A 22220-nucleotide genomic window follows, 5' to 3' on the forward strand; every position below is an offset into this window, starting at 1 on the left:
CACAAAAAAAAACATCACCTACTAACCCAATAAAACTGATGTCTTCTGTGGCAAAAACTAATTTTGGGATGTGTGACCGAAAAAAAATAAAAATAAATCTTTTTTAGGAATCTTTTACTATATAATTATCTGCCATGAGAGAGAAGATGATTTTAAAACAGTACCAGCTGCAAGCACATTTCAGGTGTTTCCTCACCTCAGGGATCCCCGAGCCGCAGGCGTATGGAGCAAACACCTTGACCAGACAGACAGCCAGGAAGGCGAAGGACAGAGCCCAGTAGATATACATGAAGTAGTTCATTATGTATGAGCCAGGGCCCTGCAGAGAGGTGAGGAGGAGAGCAGCAGAAGCAACAGAGTCAACATCTTGTAAATGTACATTTTATCAAATTTATTAAGACAATGGAAAACATAGAGGAAGTTTTGAAGTTGCATTAGAAGCAAAGAGGAGCAAATCAGAAAATACGAAAGATAAAATGAAATATAATATAATAGTAAAAAGTATTATATATAAAAATGTAGTAGGCCGTGGCTAACATGCGCCTGCGTTAGTCTACCTCAGCCTGCCCCAGTATTAGCTCAGCCCAGCTCTTCCACTGAGGACATTTGTCCCGCTCAGCGAAGGTGGTCTCATTGGACGTCCAGCAGCACTGCTCGTGGTTGAACCACATGGCGCTCAGACACACGCCCTCCTTCAGGTCGTTCATCCAATCAGCAGCAATGTCAATCAGGCCAGCCAAAGCACCTGACAGGACGAGGAAAAACAACGAAGGACACGAGGGGCGAAGAGGTGAACGCAGGAAGTAGAAAAAGAATGGTGGTGGTGAAGGGGGGAGAGGCAGAGGCAGTTAGCTCGCTAGTTACGCTACCAGCTTTTACATCAGCCCATTGTGAATTTAGAACAGCAAGGTAGACCCAAGTTGAATGAACATGAAAAATACAAAATGAAACCCAGCAAAGCCCTACTAATTGGCTCTTTCATTTTCATGCTAAAATTTAGCACAATTCCTAACAGTCCAAGAGCAGGAACACCTACAGCCCCGAACTACAGACATACGAAACGGAAGGGTCACCAACCAAATCACCACAGGAATGTTATTTGATATTAAAAATACCCACACCAGAAGGCAGCCACTCCAGTGAATAAATCTTAGAACTATGTATTAACAAGCAGTGATTGTCTGAAACAACTAAATTTCTTAATTTCACAGTTTGTGCTGACATGTTCCAAGTCAGATGGTCCTTTATCAGCTGTGTCATTAAAGAAAAGAGAGGCTTTCCTACGAAAACGTAACTTTACAGAAACTCTGTGGCTCTCCCCTCTGTTGGTGGTCTTAGAAATACAGATCATTTGTGTAGAATTTGGCTGCTGAGGCTCTTGCGGGAGAAAGAAAAGGTTTCCGTTTGTACTTGTGAAGTAGCGCTTAAGCTCGAGAGACAAAGGGGAGAGAGACCAAGAGAAAGACTGAGCGTGAACTGCCTGAGGCGAAGCATGTGACAGTCAACAGCAGAAGAGATCCTGGCTGCGTGTTTGTATTGTATGTGCGCATGTCAGTTACCTGAGGCCAACCCAGTGAGCGTCACCACCAGCCACCCAGACCAAGCATCGTACAGGCTCTTTGTGAACTCCCATGCTGACTCCTTTTTCTTACTGTTAATCTAAAAAAACAAAAAGCACAGAACACTTGGTGAACAAAAACCGAATTAATACCACAGAAAAGTAAATCAATGAGCAAATGTCATTAGATGAACAAATATCAAATGACTTGCGCTGGGAGTATTGCAACTAGGTCAAAGGTTTTTAAATAGCCTCCAACGATTCGCAGCAAATCAGCAATATACTCTAGTTTCAGGGCACCATTTTACAACCAGGTAATAAAACCAATGTTTGACAAAATATTTTAAGTCAACAAACAATGAAAATTTTGTTATCATTTCAAACAGTCGTGCACGAAGATACTTCTAGAATGGAGACTGCAAAGTTTTGTCAATATTTGGATTACAGTGTTGACACAGCGAGGTTGCATCACTCACAGGGAGGACAGGAACAGACAGGAGCTTCACTGTGTGTTCATTCATTCATGAGTTCTGCACAATGATCTTTCAATACATAGCAGGAAAGTGTGCGTAACAGGAGACCATCTTGAAATTCATCATCATCTTGAAATAGTTGATTTAATGATTTTAAGGTAGAAAACCTCCCCTAATCTAGAATGGAGGTAGTGTAGATGAAGGACTGATTTACTGATTTTTGTCAGCAGATTGTACTATTTTCCTTCTTTCTTAAGCCATTCAGGCTAAAACTGCTGATCCTACCAAAACACACTGCGTGGTATACAGGAAGTGTGTGACACGTGACTTCCTGTGCAGGAGAGGATTTTCCTCTGACACCAGCTAATGTGCAGATTTAAAGGTTGCGCCGTTGGCCAGAATCCGTCTCCTCACCTTCCGGTGCCTCTCGCGGTCCTTGCACTTCTCACGGACCCAGTCGATGGTGTGGAAGTCATCGTAGGTCCCCACACCAGGAATGGGCTCCTCTAGGAAGTCCAATAGGTGGGTGCTGCTGCTGGGTGCCCCGCCCCCGTTCGACATGGCGTAGTTAGACCCTGGAGAGGACAGACAGAGGGACAAAATAATGAGTGTAAGAATTCACAGTTCAGTTTGCCTTACATTCATAGTTTATTTACCTTGTATTCAACAATTAACGTTTTAAAGTATAAACAGTATCTTGTACATGAATAATTTATTGGTGAACTATTTGATCGTATATAATCGATAAAAGAGAATGCGGGATGTAAAAAAATAAAAAGCAAAAAACCATGTAGATTGTAGTGTTAAAACAAGAAAGACAAGCTTGTGATGGAACATTTGGCTTCACAGCCGAACATCTAATCATCTCATAAATGCTCCTGAAAAGAAAAGATACCCATCACAGTGCTGCTGCCTGCTGCCGGCTACACATCAGACCTACACCTCCGCGATTATCTGGCTCAACAGAAACACTGCAGAGCTAATACACACAGCCACCTCTGAGTTATAATGACATAGTTGGAAACACAGCAACACTGAGAAAAGCCTGCAAGGCCTGCAGCCCATCTCCTCATCCGGAACAAAAAAAAACGACATGTGAGTTGGAGGTTTATCTGCACTGCCAAAACATTTGGATGAGTACGTTTTTGCTGAAAAATTCAGAGAAAATCTCTCTGTCCTGCTCAGATTCTCCTGCTGCTCTAAGATTAATGTTTAGCAGGATGTGTCTGCAGAGAGCCGTTTATATTTTGCAACTTTCACTAAGAGCTATTTCTTTACAGCCCAGACTACATGTTAATTATATCTAAAACTTTTACCAGATGGAGACATAAAATCTTCTGTCTGGGACTCTTTTTAGTGCTGCTTTGATTGTATCAGCCTTTAAGACAATGTGATGATCATGTGCAATCAGTTTAGTAACAACTTAAGTATGACTATGATTGGTCACAGCACATATCAATGTTTTAAAAATAAAAAACACAGAGCAAACGCTGTTCAAAGCCATTCAGGAGATTATGCCGATAGATAGCTGAAAGATAATTTACGTGGGTTTAAATCTTACTGATTAGATCTTAACCAGTGTGGGACAGTAAGGCATATTGACTCACATCAGCACACACACACAGACACACACACAGTATAACAGAGCGATGAGGAGCAGTCGAAGGCTTAATTCTGTTTCGCTTATGAGCAACGCCACAGGGTCTGCATGGCCGCCATTTGGCTTCCCTGGCTGAGGTGGCTGCATTATGCGACATAATCTTCCAGAGAAGAACGTGAAAACTGTAATTTTTTATGATACATTTCAGAGCCAACAATGGGATGATTAAAAACCTTCATAATCTCCTTTTCTTATCATCTACATAATTCATTAAGTAGACCCCAGCATTCAAGTGTAGAGGACCATCACATTAACATTAACCTAAAATTCACATCACTCTAGCACAAAGTGTGTTTGATAAATAAGGGACAGCCCTTCCTCCCACATCTGAGATTGTGGGAAAGGCTAAGCCTAATCGTCCTACTTGTGATGACACAAATATGTGAGACTGCTTCTTTGACTGCAGTACAAAGGCAGCACAGTGTGAGACGCAGACAAAAGGGAGATGCAGAGATTCACGCAAAGCTTCTGTTTAGTGTGTGTTATTAGTCAAAATAATCATGGGACACAAGCATAACCTGTTGTGAACGTCCACAGATTACACAAAATGTTTTCCCACCTTGCAACCTGATTCTTTCCAACCTCCGACAATAAAACTGTAGATCAACATGCTTTCATTCTGCTGAGGATAAAGGTGTGAATGCAGAAATGTGGGCAAGAGTAATGCCACTTGACTGACACGAGGTCATCTGAGCAGCCAACATACGCATTTCCCCTATACATTTTAATCTCCAGGGTCCAACTACAGCTGGGCTCGTGAGAAACAAGGCCTCTTACATACCCGGGTGTTGCCATGCAATAAATAGGTTACATAACTCAGTTCACCAAAAATGAATCCACAACAAGATAGAAAATTATAAGCAGTTTAAATCACTCTATGCTTTGCATCAAAGCATAGAATATAAAGCTCCCTTAAAGAACACTAGCGACATTTTTTTTTTGCCCGAGACAAGCAGAAGATGAAGTCTGCTTCCCAAAGATTTCCCACGTCGCCAATGTGGGCCATGACAGAGCCTTTGAAAGTGCAGCTTATTAGCTCATATCACAGCCTTTGATGTTTGATGGGAGGCGGGAGAGAAGGAATAAATCGAAAACCCTTCGGCGAGAATTTCCATAAGAAGCAGGGACAAGACGACGAAGTGTGGCTGTCATCTGACCAGCTGATACGCATCGTGACCAGAGAGGAGAAAAGGGAAGTGAGTGTGTAAGCTGCTGCAGAGTCAGCAGCAGTAAGAGTGTCGGGCTCTGCAGGGAGACTGAGGGTCATTTTCCATTTTGATTTCTGGGTGACGGCTACAGTCTGCGCAGTGTATGTGTGTGTGTGTGTGTGTGTGTGCGCGCGCAAGTAAAGACGAGGAGGAATGACGATGTTGGTGACTCAACAAAAGCAGTCAGATACGGAGGTCTGAGATGTAACCTTCCTGTAGAAGTAGAAGAACGTGGCTCTTCCTCAAATAACCTACCGTAAACAATGCAATGTGAGTTATAGCTCTTATACCGAGCATCTTGATCTCAACCTCTGACAGCTGGGAATGTTTATAATGCTAATCTACACTAAACAAATCCCAGCCTGGCTAATTCTGATGCATTAGATGAAAATACGTCATCAACATAAAAGGATCCAGAAGTGCACATTTAGTAAGAAGAACCACAAAAAGAACAGAAGCGAGGGAGCGAAAATACACCAGAAAATCCAGGACAGGTTCATTAATTGAAGAAACAATGCTCAGAAAAAAAACATGGGATTTGACTGATATGATAGATCGCACCCATCAGCTGAATCAAGCGAGGGTGACGCCACATTAAACGCAGGCTGACGGGGACTGCATACGAGCACATCGCCAGCATCACGCTCCAACGGTTCAGCAGGCATGCTGACAAAAAGACACACTCGCACACATAAAAGGAAGGCTTCGGTTTCTTTCCCTCGTGCATAAGTACAGTGACACAGCAATTCTCGTCTGCCTGCATCGGAGCTAAAAGCCTCGTAAGTGCACACACAGACTTGCAGACTGTCAGTAATACCACTTCTCAAAATCACTAGTGGGGCTTCCTGTGATACTACGATCAGCGAGGTGGGAAATGAGCACCAGAGAGAGGTTTCTGTGTCTCACTCCAGGTCTGACTGCTTCAGTCCGAAGACCACCCCTGCATTTCCCTGCACTTCCCTACAACTGTTGAGTAAATCAGATCAGAGAGGTTTAGAGGCAGTCGGCTAGGACACCCCGGGTCAGTCCGGTTGGAGAGGGGGTTAGTCTGCTCAGCCATCATGTGATCAGCATTGTAAACTGACCCTGACAACCTCCTTATAGCCTAAAGAGCCAGTATGATGAGCAGACGGAGGGAATCCCTGGAGCTACCCAAAGAAAGCCAACAAATAAATGGAAGAGCCCGAGGACTTGAACGCCCCTTTTACACAACTTTCCTTTGGGTGTTTACATGTGACATGATTGTTTCTGTATATTTGAGACAAGGCCAGCGTTTAAGGTCAATGTCCTAAAAGTGATCTATTTGTTCTAATTTTGCTATTAATGCTGTAAAGACAGAAGAAATTAGAGCTTAGATGTATGGACGTCCCTTTGCACAAAATGGATGCAGGCAGCAGCGGATCCATCCTGAACTCACCAGGGGCTTTTCGTCTCTGCTCGCTCACCGTAAAAATCTAACAAGGCCTGGAGGAAAACCCCCACCCTCGCCACACACACAGAACTGAATGGAAACCTCTCTAAAGGCCATGCAGGAAAGTCTAACAACGTGATAAGCCAAATCAGTCCTGGAAAAACAAGTGACAATTTTGCACAGTTTGACTGCATGCCTTCACCCTGAGGAGCCCGATATGACTGATGTAATGTGAGGTGGCGTCCTGAATGTGGCCAACAGGTGTCCTCACATTGCAGGGACATTGTAAAACACTTCAACAATAACAACACAACCTAGATCTGTGAACATCCAGTCCAGATGTAGTCAAAGCCTGACTGAGCCTCTGTGTTGGGAAATTAAAATGGATGCCCACGATGTTGCCTTTAGCCCGCTGCTGCTTACAGGCCAAAGCCCGAGCCTTCTGACTAAATCAACCCTCTCTTTATCTTATTATCTCTGGCTGCCGTGCACACACACTGGTGGTGAATCATTAACGGGGTGAGAGGTGAATGGTGAAATAAACTAGCCAGAGAGCGGTTTTGCTCCCACAGACGTAGCAGCTTCTAATCCACACCGGCAGTCCACGATTTCCATGCCTCACCAGCAGAACATGCGGTTTGTTTAACCTGCGTCTGCCTGCCTGCCTGCCATATGGCTACAAACACTCACTGTGCAATAAGGAGGAGGAGGAGGGCTGCCACTGTCATCAGCGTGAGGAAAGGAGAGAATCATGGAGATGGAGGGGAAAAAACAAGAGGGGACATGGCGTACCTCTTTTAGGGATCTCCTGCAGGGGGATGGTGTCCCCTCCCCCGTCGTAGGGCAAGTAAGGGTCGGCCGCCGTGTCCTCCTCCTCCATGTTGACAGCGGAGACGAGGCTCGCCTAAGCTAAGTTAGGCTTCAGTACGCACTGCTCGCTGCGTGTGTGTCAGTCGCTGCCATGTTTACCAAAAGAAGACGAGCGGGACTGCCGTGTGTGTGTGTGTGTTTCAATGTCCCCCCCCTCCTCCTTTTTCTTTTTCTCTCTCTACTGCAGCAGCTGACTGCTAGAGCTGATGTCATCACAAGCACACACACTCACAGGCAAGGACGATCACACCAGGCCGGTCAGCCGCGCCTGCTTGGTTACTAGGGGGAGCTCAGTGAGCCCTGCCTGTACGGGAGAGACCATTGTGCCGGGTCGCAGGGGTGTTTGTTTGTGCTTGATAATGCAGCTGAAAATATGAACTATTTTTACTTTATTGTTCAAAGTTTATTTGCAAGCGTTAATTGTTAAAAGTTATTCTCAAGCAAATTCAAAGAATTTACTGAATCAATTTTTCCTGTTTTATTTGTATCCCACAACGATAACCTGAATATGTTTAGGTTTTCGGACGTGCTGTTTGGACCAAAAAAGGGACCCGAATATGTCAGTTTTCACAGATTGTCTGACATCTTGCAGGGTAAAAGACGGATTAAAAATGTATTTGGCTGATTAATCAATATGGAAAATATTTTTTTAGCTGGAGGTAGAGGAATCGATCTAGTTCACTGGATGGGAATTGTGCCTGATACCAACTTGTGAAAAGCATATTCGACCAATTTAGATGTTTTATTTTTCCAGTATCAAAAAATTAAATGTCTCTGCTATCACTTGTATACTGACTGAAGTAATGATTGCCCCATGAGTCAGGGTACTGGAATAAGTATTGGGAGAGGAAAAAGTCACACTTGTCTGTATCTGTGGTTACAGTCTGAACTGATAAAAGAAGAAAACTTTCCACAGCGTATTTTTCCAATTTGGATCAAAATCACTATTCATAGATGGATTGAAATAAGATTTTGTGATTGTACCAACAAAAAATAACAACTTACTCATGGGAGGTATTTGCCAACTTGCATTGATATTTTATTTCTGAACCTTGCCTTCAGCACGGAAAGAGAAAATGAAATTGAAATACTGCTTAAGAGACTGTAGGAGAGAACAAGCCAAAATCAGACACACGGCACTGCTCAATTTCTTATCTTCACTCCACCGGCGAGATATGAATCAAACATGAGAGACAACATCTGGGCTTCTCATAGCATCTGTGCCACAAAGCAAGACAGACTTTAATGTGGAAGAAGCTCCTCCCTTCTTTATACTATTTTCATGGGTAAAATCCCAAATGAACCACACAGTCACTGTGTTCAAGGTGGAAGGTGCTGTGTAAACTTGGTCTAATCATCTGTTATTGTACGAAACAATGCAGCTAACATCAGGTCTTTCGGGACTAAATAATGGGACCTTGAGATTTCCCACACTGTAGCTCTGTTGTAACTATAATATAAAAACAGTCATTCCTTAGACACACATGGCCCCTTACCTTTCAGCAGGGCTCCTGACACAGGTGATGTCAGCCATAGTTAGTAACTGCCTGCTCAGCGAGTCCCAGCCAGGACGTCAAAGTAACAAATCAACATAAAGTCAGAAAGCTCTCCAGTGTCTCCGTAATCCAGTGAGATAAGAGAGCACAGACAATCCTTTTCAGTTCAAGGACCCTCATTCTCCAAAGCACCGCTCCATTTATTCTCCTTTACGCCTACTAGGCAAACAAAAAAGTTTCTCCACGGGCTACAGAGTGAGCCAGCCTCTTGCTCGCTCGCACTGCAGTCCAGAGGAGGTCCTGACAAGCTTTTCTATGAACCCACCCACTCGTAACCACGTAAAAATAGCACAGAGAGGCAAAGACAGACACCGCACCGACTTCAAGGAAGGGCATTCATCCAGAGATTTCCTGAAACGCTTGCTCACACCAGCTGGCAGCCAAACTGGTTCATGGGAATGCCTGTGCACGCCACACACGAATCAAGACTTACTAGACTGGCAGGTCTTGAATGGCACATTACAAGGTCTGTGACATTGAGAAACTGTAATCAAGACAAATAAAAGCTATAAATGATTGTTAGCCCTTGTTATGACCTGGTTAATACCAAACTGCTTATCAGCTTTCTTCAACAACTGGAAAAACCTTTTCACTGTATGGCAGTAGCAGTTATGTGTTGTGTGTCTGATAGCGTCACTGAAGTTTGCTGTCCATTTGTGGCAGCAGCGGCAGTGGAAGTGGTGGAAGTGGTTAGGGTTACTCCCTGCTTTCACCTTTCGCACCAAAGGTCCAGTTTCAAAGAGTCAAACAGTATGAGGCACAGACTGGGGACAGTGAAATGCAATCCCTCTTACATAAACACACATGCAGTACGTAAACACAGTCTACTACCTCTGTTTGTAAAGTGATACAGCAAAGACATAAAATCCCAAAGAAAATCAGGTACTCCCCAAAATCAGCCACATCCCAGATTATAAGTCCTGCAATGTGATCATGCTGAGATACCAGAGAAAGTGTCTGTCTGCGTCCTGCTGCACTATACATGCTCCACCCTAAAGTTAAAGCATCTTTGTGTTTCCTGCTGAGCAACCTGGTCACCCACAGACTCCTCTTCAATAATGAATAGGCTGAGTTTACACTCAGAAATCATAAAAATTTAGAAGAAAATTCATCTACATATGGAAAAAAAGGCTTGTCAATCAATATTGTTTCTACAAAGCTGATGTGAATTCCCAAAACTACCTCAAAGGGAAATTAATCCTAATTATCCAATTCAAGTGGACAAGAAAAAAACCTCTCTGCCACACCTGAGACAGATTTTAAAAAGAACAGGTGTTTGCTCTTTCTGTGTTCAAAAAGCACAATCAAACATTCAAATCAAACGCAAAGTGTTCATGTTTGGAGAGCCAAGCTCATCCAACGCCTCTGACACAACTTCTCAGCGTGTGTGTTTTCTGTTTGATCAGCTGGAAGTCAAAGGTGGTGGTGTGGTGGGGGGGGGACCAGAGAGGAATTGGCACATTTTCTTAGACAAAGAAGAACAAACCAGATGCAGCAGACTGGATGTTAAAGGGACACCAGTTAAACCAGTCAGGGTGCCACCAAGCTGCTGAATGAATGAGGTGACTGCACTGATACGACAGGTCGTACTACAATTATGTAATGACCAGGAGCACGGCAGAGATCAGTCTAACTATGACTGAGGCAATAGTCAGAACTTATCACGTAACTCAGCAGAAAGCACAATGTCTCAAGACGCTCTTTAAAAAGTGCAGAAGAAATACGTCACTGTCTGGTGTTAATGCGCTCAAACCACTGTGTCTCACATCTACACCATGCTCCACCCAAGCGCTTCTATATTTAGCCAGCTGGTGACTCATTTATGAATTTATGAATACAAAAAAACAAAACAAACCACAGAGACTCTGCCACGTGTCTGTACTATTACTACCACCCATCTTTCATTGCTACCTGACAGGAAAGACCAATCGACATAAGCAAAGAGCCAAAGATGGAGGTGGATCGACAAGCAAGGCCAAAGCACACGTGAAAGTGGCAGTGAGATCACACAACACACTGCGGGAAACAGGAAGGGTCAATATAAATGGTTATCAAGCAAATCATTAATAGTTTAACTGGACAAAGACAAAGACAAAGATTTCACAAATGATGAAACTAATCAATCCATGAGCAAACAGATCAATTTACAAACAGATTTGAAAATAATAATAATGTATAATTTTTCTCGGCATCCACACGCACATGACGTTAAGTTTCTTAAGAACTTTTACCGGTGAAGTTAAAGGTCATATTTAGGTCATTTGAGCCAACTTTATCTGTTGAATGAAAACCACAACAAAATTCTGAAAGCTATGTTGACGTCAGAGTTCAGGTGATTGCTCATGGTTGTCTATAGCCATTTTCTTTTTTTCTTTCTTTTCCAAAGAGTGCTTTCATAACCATTTTTTTAAGGCTGCTTCAGTTCAAGATGGCATGTGGAGCAGTGGATTGGTGTGGATGGAGATGAGGAGGAAGCAGATGATAGCCGGGCCACATCACAGGACGGCGACACAAGCAAGCAAACACACACACTTGATGCATCTTGACATTTTTACTTGGGGGACTCATAACCGGTGCAGCGATATGTCTGCCTAGTCTGGCCAAGGCTGAACCAGAAGATAAACTTGACTTCAAGACAGGGCACGACAGGAAGCTCAGAAAGTATTCAAAGATTCTGACTTGAGAGAGAGAATCGGGGGCTCATCAAAGCCTGGGTCATGGAGGGGAAGCTCAAAAAGGACCAATCAAACGAATGCAGCAGGTATTCGGAGGTTTCCCCTGCTCCCTACCTGGGGAGGCAGCGTCCCCATCCAGCAGGTTGTCGTCCTCAGTGGTGTGGAAGTCCATGATGACGCCGGCTCCATCCAGCAGCTCCTCGTCACTGCTGGCGCTGGCGATGCTGTTGTAGCTGTTCCTGCAGTAGCCCCTGTGGTACAGCTGCTCTGACTCCATTTAGCAACGCGCCGGTGCCCTGGATGATAAGGAGGCAGGGAGGGGAGTGGTGGAGATATACACACCGGGTTTGTGAGGACGCTAGATTATAGAGGCTACAAGGTGAACAGTCAGTCAGGTATACTGATGAGTAGGTTAGTTTATTAACAGGCATACTGATGAACATTAAACAGGAAAAACAGAAGGACACACACCGCAAGAAAATCACAAACAGTCACCAGAGTTTAGCACAAGCATTCAAGTTTGGAGAATAAGACAACTGGTGCCTTCGCTGTGCAGAAGTATCAGCTACATATTCACAGGCGGATAACCTTGAGACTGTAGGGACAACCTGACAGAAACACTGTGACTGCAGGAGGGCGGTGGAAGATCAAGTAAAACAAAAAGGGAAGGAGGTGTGGGCAGAATGAGAGAGCAGGGGTACAGACGATCCATTAGAGTTCCAGATGAATGCGGCCTGTCAGGGGGCCTGAGATGGAGAGCGAGAGGTTGGATGATGATGATGATGATGATGATAATGAAATAAAGTAACCTAATGAGCCCCACAGCTGCAATGAGGTGGAATGATTTAGAACAAATATTTAGATCGCATGAACACAGATGCAAGGAAAAAAGACATTTGGACCTGATCAATAAATCTAATAGGACAAAAACTATCAGCCCCACCTGCTATAAAAGCCAACATCTCAATCAACTTGCCAGCATTCTTCCATCAGTCAATTCTATTTGCACCGTTTTATTTCACAGTAATTTCAGAATTATTTCCAAATTTCTTCCATAAAATAACCACGTAATCTCTAAGAATAGAGAAAATGGAGAGTGATAGAATAAATTATTAAACTTTTATTTAATTTGATCGCTTCCTTTCGACAATACATGAAATTTCACGACATTTGATGTTGAACGCTCTGTTCGCTGCACAGACAGGTGGCGTATTTATAAAATGAGGGATTAAAATGGCACACGGACATCCTTCTGTACAATGAGAGGATGATTCTGATGACAATAACACTGCTGGACCAAAGACAGCAGCGGTGCGTCAACACACAGCGCCTCACCTCTGCTCAAATATCACCCCCCTGTGGAGAACGTGGAAACTACACCAGAATCAGTTCTCGCAAACGTGACTCGGGTGGTGACAGTTGGGACCTGAAATGATCATCACAGGCCAGGCACAATGACAGACCAAGGACTCCCGAAGATTACGGATAAGATATTCATATGAATATCAGCCTCGATGAATGATGAGTCACAAAGCAATGAAGAAAAAGAGAGGAAAAGAGTTTAGGAGAAGGACAGACAATTAATGTGTCCTGTTTCTGCAGCCTGACTGCTCTTCTCTAATCCTTTACAGTCTGACAGGTGACTCTATGTTCCTCCATATCTCTGTGACAAAAGACTCAGGCCTAATAGATTTTTAAGCTCCCTCCATATCAACCTGAATGGATTTGGTTTCCTACTTTAAAACTTCTACAGACTTTGAAAAGTGACATTCATGAAAGTCCACAGTTACGAAAACAAAAAAAAAAAGGGGAAGTGAAAAAAAGAAAAAGCTGGAGTCAGCTCAATCAATTACAGAGGTGGATTTCTCTAAAACCGTGAAAAGTGCTTTTGTAACAAAAAGATTACAGCAAGGGTTCATGGAAAGAAGTGAATGCCAAAGCAGGTGAAGAGAAAATGTACTTTCACTGTTTGAGGATCTCAGCAAGAGATGAAGAGCTTTAAAAGAAATAGTGTGTTTCAGAATGAAGCAAACATTTTAAAAATCTCAAATCTGTACATTAATAAAAAATCAAAAAAGCATTAAATATTTGACTCACCAGCAAACACCAATGCTATGTGCTTTCTGTCTAATGTCTGCCTTCAGAGAGTGAATCAAGCAGAGAACTGCTGCTGTGCTGCTGTCTCTGGGTTGAGTCTGTCAAACGTGTTTGCATGTCCGGTTGCGCCGCATGCTTTTGAAGGTTCGGTTACTAGCGAGCGGGCATCCCGTCGTGTCTCCAATGTCTCGGCCTACCGGGGAGGCAGGAGGTCTGCCAGCCAACCACAGGAACAAAGACAGACACCACACAGGGATAAAGCACTAGGCTACAATCACAAAACTATTGTCAGTTTTGTAAACTCACAATAAAATTCGGTCTGCACTTTTGAGGCTGATATCATTATCAATATTTTACTTTTAGGAGACAAAATTTGCTTTAACCTAAATATATACCACAAACAAACTATTTTTAAAGTATCCCTTCATTTTTTGAAATACTGTGATGATGATCTGTAGTGAGTCGGCCACTTTATCTTTGGCAGTTCTGTACTGCAACTGGCTGATTAATATCCAGTAAGCTAATGTAAGCCCAAATAAGGCCCAGGCAACAGTGACGACCCTTTTCCTTTAGCTGTGGGGAACTGCAGCCTCAACAAATAAATTTACACAATTTAGGATGATAGTAATACCCTATCCCTACTCAGCCTATCATAACCAAACGTTTTCTCTCCAATCACCAACAATGAAACTGAGGACCACTAATTCTCTCTGGTGAAAATGCTGTAATGTGAGACAAAAACTCTCCTCACAACAACAACAACCACACTGATTCACCAAGAAACAGGACTTCCCTTTGAGCTATATCAAATCAGCGTGGCCATGAATTCAATTTAGCTTGTCTGCAGGGTCAGTGTCGAGGCAGAGATCTTGTTGGTGAACTCATGCCCTGTCTTTGCCCTGTGAAGTCGAGTTACGCTGCACAATCATTGAGATGTGGCCCAGAGCACCAGACTGGCATTAAAACCATTCTGCTTAAACAAACCGAACTTCCTTTAGCTCTTTTGACTGCATGGACTCGAAAACTAAGCTTTTGTTGGTCGTTCTTGGATTTAAAGAGAAGACCCACATTAGCACAACAGGTGATGCTGCAAATTCACACGGCAAATGCCTGTTTAAGGTGTGCAATTACCTTTTCAGACAGACAGCCCCAGTGTTAAACGAACTGTGCTGCTAGAGCCTCTTAACGGTGGTCTTTAGAAAGACTTGTCGTCTTTCCTTCTGTTTCTCTCTGCTGGTGACACTTGATAGCAGTAATTATGACAGCCTACTTTTTCATGTTTCCCCGCTTTCTTTGCAACAGTAATCAAAACAGCCTGCCAGGGAGACTTGAGTGTGTAAATTATTGGAGAGCTACTACCCAACGTGTCAGATTTCATTTCTCTGTCTGAGGATGTGGATAAGCAAAGGACAGGGAGGGGTGTGTGTGTGCGGACAGTCGATAACAGCAGTGTAATCAACAACGAGGTAACAAAACGTTGCACGTATCTTCCTCTGCCTGGTCACTATGGAGGTGTTGTCCTGACGGCTGTTGCTGGGCTGTGACTCAGCGTTTTTTTTTTTTGTTTCGTTTTGTTTTTTTTGTTCACCCTCCTGTTACCTGACGGGCTCACACCTCCTCCACTGACGGGGCCAATAAGTTGACACACATCCTTTACAAAAGGAAGGAGAGCGGTCGATATATATGGATCGCTTTGTAGCAACACCAGCCGCCATACAGCAGCTCCAACACAACAGGGAGCCAATCGCAGGACCGACTGCATCACTGACACTGACTAAGCGCTGAGGTTGTGCAGTCATGTGTTGATGTCACTTTGACAAAATAAGGACCACAGTGCAAATCCTCTGAATAAACTCTTCTCTTTACAATAAATGTCAGGTACTACATGGAGTAATTACAGTTTTCAGTGGATGAGATTAGTAAGTGGTAATCTATTCATCTTGGTTCACTGAATTATAACAAATGCCCACTGCAATTTACCAGAGCTCAAAGTGACTTTGAAAAATGTAATTTTTTTGGTCAAAATGTTCAGTTATATTTGATTTGAAACAAATAAAAAAAATAAAATCTGTGTGAAATTAAAAGCTAATTACAAAAAGCTAAAAAGCTGTCCTCCTATTCCGATGAAAGGATAAATCGCTTATTCAATGACATCCTTTTACATTGAAAAGACATGTTTGTGTGCCTCTACATTGTGCTGAAGGCTGTGCACTTTTTTTTCATTTTGGTTATTGTGAACTCATAACTCGGCTGTCTTATTGTTATTCTTACAGGCAAACATTTACTTTTTAGCTTCTGATCACAATAATTAATTTATCCTAAAAAATAACAGGCTAATTACTAGTGAAATGACCGTTGGCTGCAACTTGAGATGACTGAGTAGGATGGAGACATGGACATCATGCAAAAATTACAAAATGAATACTGAAAGATGAATAAAACATGTCTGATCTGGCCTGCAGCGAAAGTAAAAGAGAAGCAGCCATTCAAGAGAGCCTTCTGTGGGTGTGTGTGTCTTTCTCAGCTATCGATTTCATCCAGCCTACGCCAGTCTGAGAACACCATTTCGCTTGTGAGACAGCAATGGACACATCCCATAATGTTTAAAAAAAAAAAGAGAAGGAAATCCTAATTCAACATCCACCAGATCAGTGTTGGTTTCAAGTTCATGAAGGTATCTCAACATGCGACAATTGTGTGCTGCTGATCAATGAGGAAGATCAGGTCTCACATCTCATTATGATCATGTCATAATCATATGACCCCCTGCTTCTGAGATTACCTGTCATATACAAACGGGGGGGGGTTAACCACTTTAATGTGACGTCTCACTGTCCCACTGTGAATGAAACTCTGAGGCCATGCTTAACAGAAGGAAGGGAAACACTCCAGACAAACATAACACAATCAGGAGCGCTGATTAAACCAGCAACGATAGCAAATCAAATAAGGAGCGTTGCAGCGCCTATGAGTTGACCTGCTGTAACCTCTGGGGGGAAAGTGTAAAAGATGCCAGAGACTCTTGACTGTGCATTGAGAGGACAGCCGGATAATCATAAATCATAAATATACAACTGAATACCTAAGAGAGAACAGTTAACAGCAGGGAAACATTAACTTGGGTGTACTCGGGTACATATGTACAATCCCCTGACCTCGGCATGTTGGACATGCAAAATGAGGGAGGGTTTACATCTGTTGTGTGGTTTATATGACTGTGAGCTAAATATCTTCGGACGCCCATGTAGACTAAATTATTTTAATTATAGGATGTAGTCAAGTCAACTGAGTTTTATTTCTATAGGTACAAAATTACATATTATCAGGCCCCAGCCAAAGTGACTTACTTATTTCTGCGTTTATTTAATACCACAAAATTTCAGTATCAGAAAAATGTTAGGACTTTGATAAAGATTTGTTTTCATGAGTATTTTGAATGCAGGAACAGGCAAATTCAATTTACAATTACAATATGTGTGGCAGTTGTTCACACTACATACTTGTCTCTACACAGATAAACATCAATTTACAATCACAATAAACAGCTTTTATATATATATATTGAAACTACTTAATTTATCCATGAAACAGTCCAGAAATTATTCAGTTTACAATAAGAGGGGACTGAGCAAACAAACTGTGCCTGTAACAAGTGAAATTTTGGCATTTCCGCCAAAAATGACTTAATCAACGAATGCATTTCAAAATAAATTACTGAATAATTTTCTGTCGACTAACTGATTCATCGACTAATCATGTGAGCGCTATAGTGAAGGCCAACGAACAGCATGATGAGCCATGTTGTGTTGTTTTCAGGCGATATTCACAACTTAATTAAAAAAAAAAGAAGAAGAAGAAGAAGAACCAGTCAAGGCAAACCAAAATACTTTCATAAGTTACACCCCTTACATTTAGTGGCAGGATGTGAAGAAGATATAACCAACCTTGAATTTCAGTGCTAACAATGAAACAACCAAAAACCATGCCAGAGCCAGCGTGGCAATACAACCTCACACAGTCCTTCCCAACAGTTAGCCGTGCGTGCATTGACGTTACATCTGCATGACATGGTGAAAATGGCCACAAAAAAGGCAAAGCAAAAGCGAACTGTTTGCATGCAGCTCTACGTTCACCCAGCCTCACTTCCCCTCCCCCTTGAACGCAGAAGAAGGCCACCAAAGCGCCAAATGAACCAGGCAAATACATTCAGACATGCACACAGGCTAACTGAGAATATTCCACTGAATTCACTCAAACTGCAGGAGTGCAAGCTAGCATGGAGGCTAGCTAGGAAGCAAGCTAGCACCTGTTCGGGCAGCGAGGAGGATGGGAAATCAACCTGTGAGCTCACTGAATAGGAGGATGGATGGATGGATGGACGGTTGGATAGGTGGATGGCCTCGGATGATAAAACACACTCAAACACACAGACACACACCTTTATTCTATAACACAAATCAAGCTAACCGTCATTAACCTCCAACTTAAATCTGACAACAACAAAAAACAAATAAACACAAGCAACGTACCTTCCTGATGCCTCAAATCCAGCTCGGACACGACAATTCATCCTTTTCCTGAGCTGAAGCGAGGATTTTGTTTCCTTACACGAATGGGTCTGACATTCCCCTCATCATGATGGTGTTTTCTTTTTTCAGTCCCATTCCTGTGTCAAGTGACGCTCACTTCCTGTTTCCCATCCGAGCGGCGGCGGCGGCAGCGGCGGCAGCGGCGGACAGCTCCCACCACCCACAGTCTGTGATAGTAAAGCAGGCAGGAAGGAGAGAAACTGATCAATTATTCATCCGGTGACTGCAATCAAAAGGCCGGGACACGAGTTAGAAATGACCAGCTGTGCTCTGCTGAATCAATTAGTTTATTGAGTTAGTTCACTGACGAATGGAAAACTTTATTATGTTATTTATCAGGACATTTCTTTATGCTTTTATACATTTTATTTCTGCTAAATAATGATTGGAAATAGAAATAAAGTGACTTTTGGTTCAGCTGTTCAATTCCAAAAGATAGAGATAGATAGATACTTTATTTATCCCAAGGAAAATCCAAGCTCATAAATAAATAGAAGCTCACAGTGGAGCCTTCTGACAAATGTTCTACAGATATGTAACATATATATTTTCATATACTTTTTCATTTTCTGTATTTATGAAATACATACCAAAGCAAATTCCTTCTATATGAAGCATATTTTAATTTAAAAATCAAGGGTGTTATTGTCAGGCCTTCTGAAGCAAAGGTATGATGATTTAAGCTTTGTAGAGAAAGAGTTTCTGGGTGCCAGTGGAAAGATTTTCCCATCACTTGATTTATTATCTGATATCATCATTTTGCATCTTAAAGACAGTGTTACCATCAAGCAAACCAACTGATTCCTATTGGAAGCAAAAGACAAACAAATGTGATTTTTTTTTTCAAAATGTTTCAGTTTATAATCTTTCAGTAAACAGATTGTGATTTAAACAATACAGCTGAATTTGTACATTTCCATTCAGTACCACAGATCAACAGATATCAGTAATTTCATTTGCAGGAATGTTTTACTGTACGGTTTTTTCATTTCCTCCTGTTTCTCACATTCTTATTGCCCAACAGTGCCATCTATTGACCACTATTAGTAATATCTCATCTGATCTGGTCTGAGCTGATTTTTTTTAAACTAGAATAGAGAAAAATGTAACTTTTTAACTAGAAATAAGATAATCTACTGTAGTGATGACAAATGGCTCAAATGTTAAACCAGAGCAGCTGAGGGGGAAACAAAAGAAGTGTTGGCTGATGTCTGCTTTAGCCATAACAAGTAGCTCCAATGCTCAACAGCTCAGAATAACAACTCCATATTAACACTTCCCTGATATTTATTCACTAAAATCTTCATTTGACAAGAATGTATGCTTCTTTCCTCTCACAGTATACTAAAATAACTACCAAGCTAAAATTTATTTCTGTTTTGATCTCCAATTAATAAAATCACTTGAAGTGCTCCTGACGCAGTATGGTAGAAAGCTAAACAGCGTGAAATAAAAGTTATATTTTTGAAATATGACCCTGGATCCCCCTTCAAATGCAATACTTTATTAGCTAGTCTCCTGTAAGATATTTGTCCCTGTAAGACATTACTGAAACACAACATCCTGTTTAGTTTGTTGCCTGTAATTGCTGTCCCTTCTGTGACTTTGAACCTCTCGTAGTCAAGCCGTCTGCAGACTGTGATAGAAACCAGTGTCTCTGCGGTGCTGTCGAACCGGCATGTTCCTCCTGGTGCTTCTAACCTTCTCCAGGTCAATCTCCACCAGCACCATGCCTGGCTTTTCCCCTCCACAGTCGCCCAGCACCTCACCCCAGGGGTCCACCGCCAAGGCATGGCCGTACGACGAGCGCTTGGCGTGGTGCTGGCCGACCTGCGCCGCCGCCAGAACAAAACACTGGGTCTCGATTGCCCGTGCGCGGAGTAACACCTGGGAATAAACACATGAGGTTTGTGCCTGCTGGGCTTTATACAGTACATTAGCCTACTCTGAGTAAACAGCCAGTTGTCTTATCATGACTCTCAGTGAATCCTACCTCCCAGTGAGCAGCTCCTGTTGCTACAGTGAAGGCAGATGGGTATGTCAGAATCTCAGCCTCATGTCTTTGCAGGGCCAGCGAAAGGTCAGGGAATCTCAGATCATAACAGATGCCCAGGCCAACCTGTGGCAACAATATAAAAGTGGTTAAAACAAGAAGACAAACACACAGGCCTACTTGGTGAGGATTATTATCTCATGAAATGACACCTTGCCGATGGGAGTTTGGACTGGAGACACCAGGGAGGGTCCTGGGATGGTGAAGGCACTTTCTTTAAGGGAAACACCTTTTCCTGGCAGCTCCACATCAAACAAATGGGACTTCCTGTAGACTGAAATTATGTCGCCTGTGGGTGTAATGACAGTGTGTCCGTGTGAGCGTGCATTTGTGCATCACAAAAAGAATCATCAGGGGGAAAACACGGACGTCGTGGTCATAAAAATCAACAAATATGAGTGCACTACTGTGTGTGCAAGAAATCATTCAGTGGGCAGCACCTTTATCATTAATTATGACGTGAGTGTTGTAGATTCGTCTGTCAGACTCCCAGTCGTGCCCTCGTTCATGAAATCCTCCAAGAGACAGCCACACTTCCGACTTCCTGGAAGAAGATGGAGAAGTTAAGATGCCTGTAGGAATCATAAATAAGGCTCCATATTTCTTCACATGAAACACAGAGCCTGGATTTACATTCATTTTAAAAAGCAGGAGCAGACATCCTGTAAAGGTACATATTTAAACCAAGTTACCATAAACCTACTGAGCCAAGTCACAAAGCCAACATTATATTTTGCCTCAAGAAAAGGAGAAGCAAAATAAAATGCTGGCTCTGAATATTTTTCACCAACAAAACTTTGCTTTGACAGAGCCAATTTATTTGCAAACAAAATGGAACTTTGCAAGAGTAATTAATCTTTCGTCTACTAAAAAAAGAGCTTCCAGCAGCAAAGGACTGAATATACTTTTCCACTGATGTCAGGAAGCCAAGTTAAATACACAAGACACCTGAGCTATGAGAACATTTCCTTGGAGTGGAAAATAAGAAAACTCTGTCCACCTGGCCAGCTGAGTATATTGAGAGATCGTGTCTCCTGTCAGGCTCTCAGACAGCGACAGTGTCTCCTCTTGACTAGATCCAATGTAATCAAAGGCCTCAGGCAGGAAGACCATGCTAGCCCCTCGCTCCTTGGCTTCCTCCACGAGACGTTTACAGGTAGAAAAGTTGGCCTCTTTGTCCTGTGTGGCTGTCATCTGACACACTGCAGCCACTGGGTGACACGAAGTCGACATCCTGCGCAGAGAAGAGGTTCTTGTTAGATCCGAGTAACAGAAGCTGAGTGCCAGGCAAAGAGGGTCAGGTTGACCATGGTTGATCATTAACTGCACTAGTTAGTCTGTTATATATCACGGTATAATACAGTACAGCTTGCAATCACTGTGAGCTTACAGGATATGGGGGTATTTAAATCATTCTCATTAACCAATTTCCCCCAAAGATAAATAAAGTGTTCTGATTCAAAACCAATATCAGAACTAAAATTCACTTTATTCATGCTCCATCAACTGAATTGCCCAAATTTAAAATCACAACACAAATGTAGTCTTTGTTTTAGGTTTATAGAGTGCGAGCAGACAGCTATCAAAACGATACATTTTCTTGTATGAATAATAAACAGACCTGTTTTGCTGCTTGATGTGGTGTCTCCAAGCTTGACGAGAGGCCAGATGTTTTCCTGATGTTCTCAAAATGCACCTGACCGAGAGCATTGGGCCAAGTAACCCACCCAGTGTTTCACCTTCCCTGTTTAGTCAGTGTTTGGTCATGTTAGCAGTTTGATTCAGTGTGTTCACTGTACAGTAGGAACGCCTTCTTTTTCTCTGTTCGTTATCACAGGGTAGAAACCAGCTGCAAGTCACACCACCCCCACCTGCTGGAGAGTATTTGTCTTTGTGTTGAGTGAGTCTGACTTTTAGTTTGCAAACAAAATATTCAGTCCATATTCCGGAAGATTTTATGTTGCTTATTCCGCATTCAGAATATGGGTTGTCGGAAGTAGATAAGTAGGCGTCAGTCATAATTATATATTGCCATGAGACTTTTTCATTAACCGTCTTCATAATCTAAGG

General features: G+C 42.5%; 2 protein-coding genes across 9 annotated transcripts in view; both read right to left on the minus strand.

The window, feature by feature from the left end:
- clcn3 (chloride channel 3) overlaps positions 1 to 18268 on the minus strand; it is a 29346-nt gene extending 11078 nt beyond the window's left edge. Inside the window, exons 1-6 of one of the 8 annotated variants that reach the window (XM_046379836.1) lie at positions 18038 to 18268; positions 11526 to 11707; positions 2446 to 2606; positions 1560 to 1659; positions 558 to 745; positions 197 to 319 (exon numbers count right to left, since the gene is read on the minus strand). In XM_046379836.1, the coding sequence (XP_046235792.1) occupies positions 197 to 319; positions 558 to 745; positions 1560 to 1659; positions 2446 to 2606; positions 11526 to 11688 (735 nt within the window). In that variant the 5' untranslated portion in view covers positions 11689 to 11707; positions 18038 to 18268. The other 7 variants (XM_046379838.1, XM_046379839.1, XM_046379841.1 and 4 more) reach the window with 7 other exon arrangements.
- Positions 18269 to 18929: 661 nt separating this feature from the next.
- Positions 18930 to 22195, minus strand: nit1 (nitrilase 1). The gene is made up of 6 exons (XM_046379859.1): positions 21772 to 22195; positions 21151 to 21384; positions 20591 to 20694; positions 20303 to 20439; positions 20091 to 20216; positions 18930 to 19984 (listed from the first exon to the last, which is right to left on the minus strand). Exons 1-6 carry the CDS (start codon positions 21858 to 21860, stop codon positions 19718 to 19720), a joined length of 957 nt encoding a protein of 318 aa, XP_046235815.1. The 5' UTR covers positions 21861 to 22195; the 3' UTR covers positions 18930 to 19717.
- Between the last annotated feature and the right edge of the window lie 25 nt (positions 22196 to 22220).

Source organism: Scatophagus argus, chromosome 23, assembly GCF_020382885.2.
Source record: "Scatophagus argus isolate fScaArg1 chromosome 23, fScaArg1.pri, whole genome shotgun sequence".
Classification (NCBI taxonomy): domain Eukaryota; kingdom Metazoa; phylum Chordata; class Actinopteri; family Scatophagidae; genus Scatophagus; species Scatophagus argus.

Excerpts from the sequence above, each read along its gene's own strand:
- nit1 (XM_046379859.1), bottom strand. The coding sequence starts at position 21,860 with ATGCTCTCGGTCAGGTGCATTTTGAGAACATCAGGAAAACATCTGGCC. Across the intron at positions 21,385-21,771 it reads CACATCAAGCAGCAAAACAG|GATGTCGACTTCGTGTCACC; the intron begins GTCTGTTTATTA and ends TTCTCTGCGCAG. Across the intron at positions 19,985-20,090 it reads CAGGAGCTGCTCACTGGGAG|GTGTTACTCCGCGCACGGGC; the intron begins GTAGGATTCACT and ends GTTTATTCCCAG.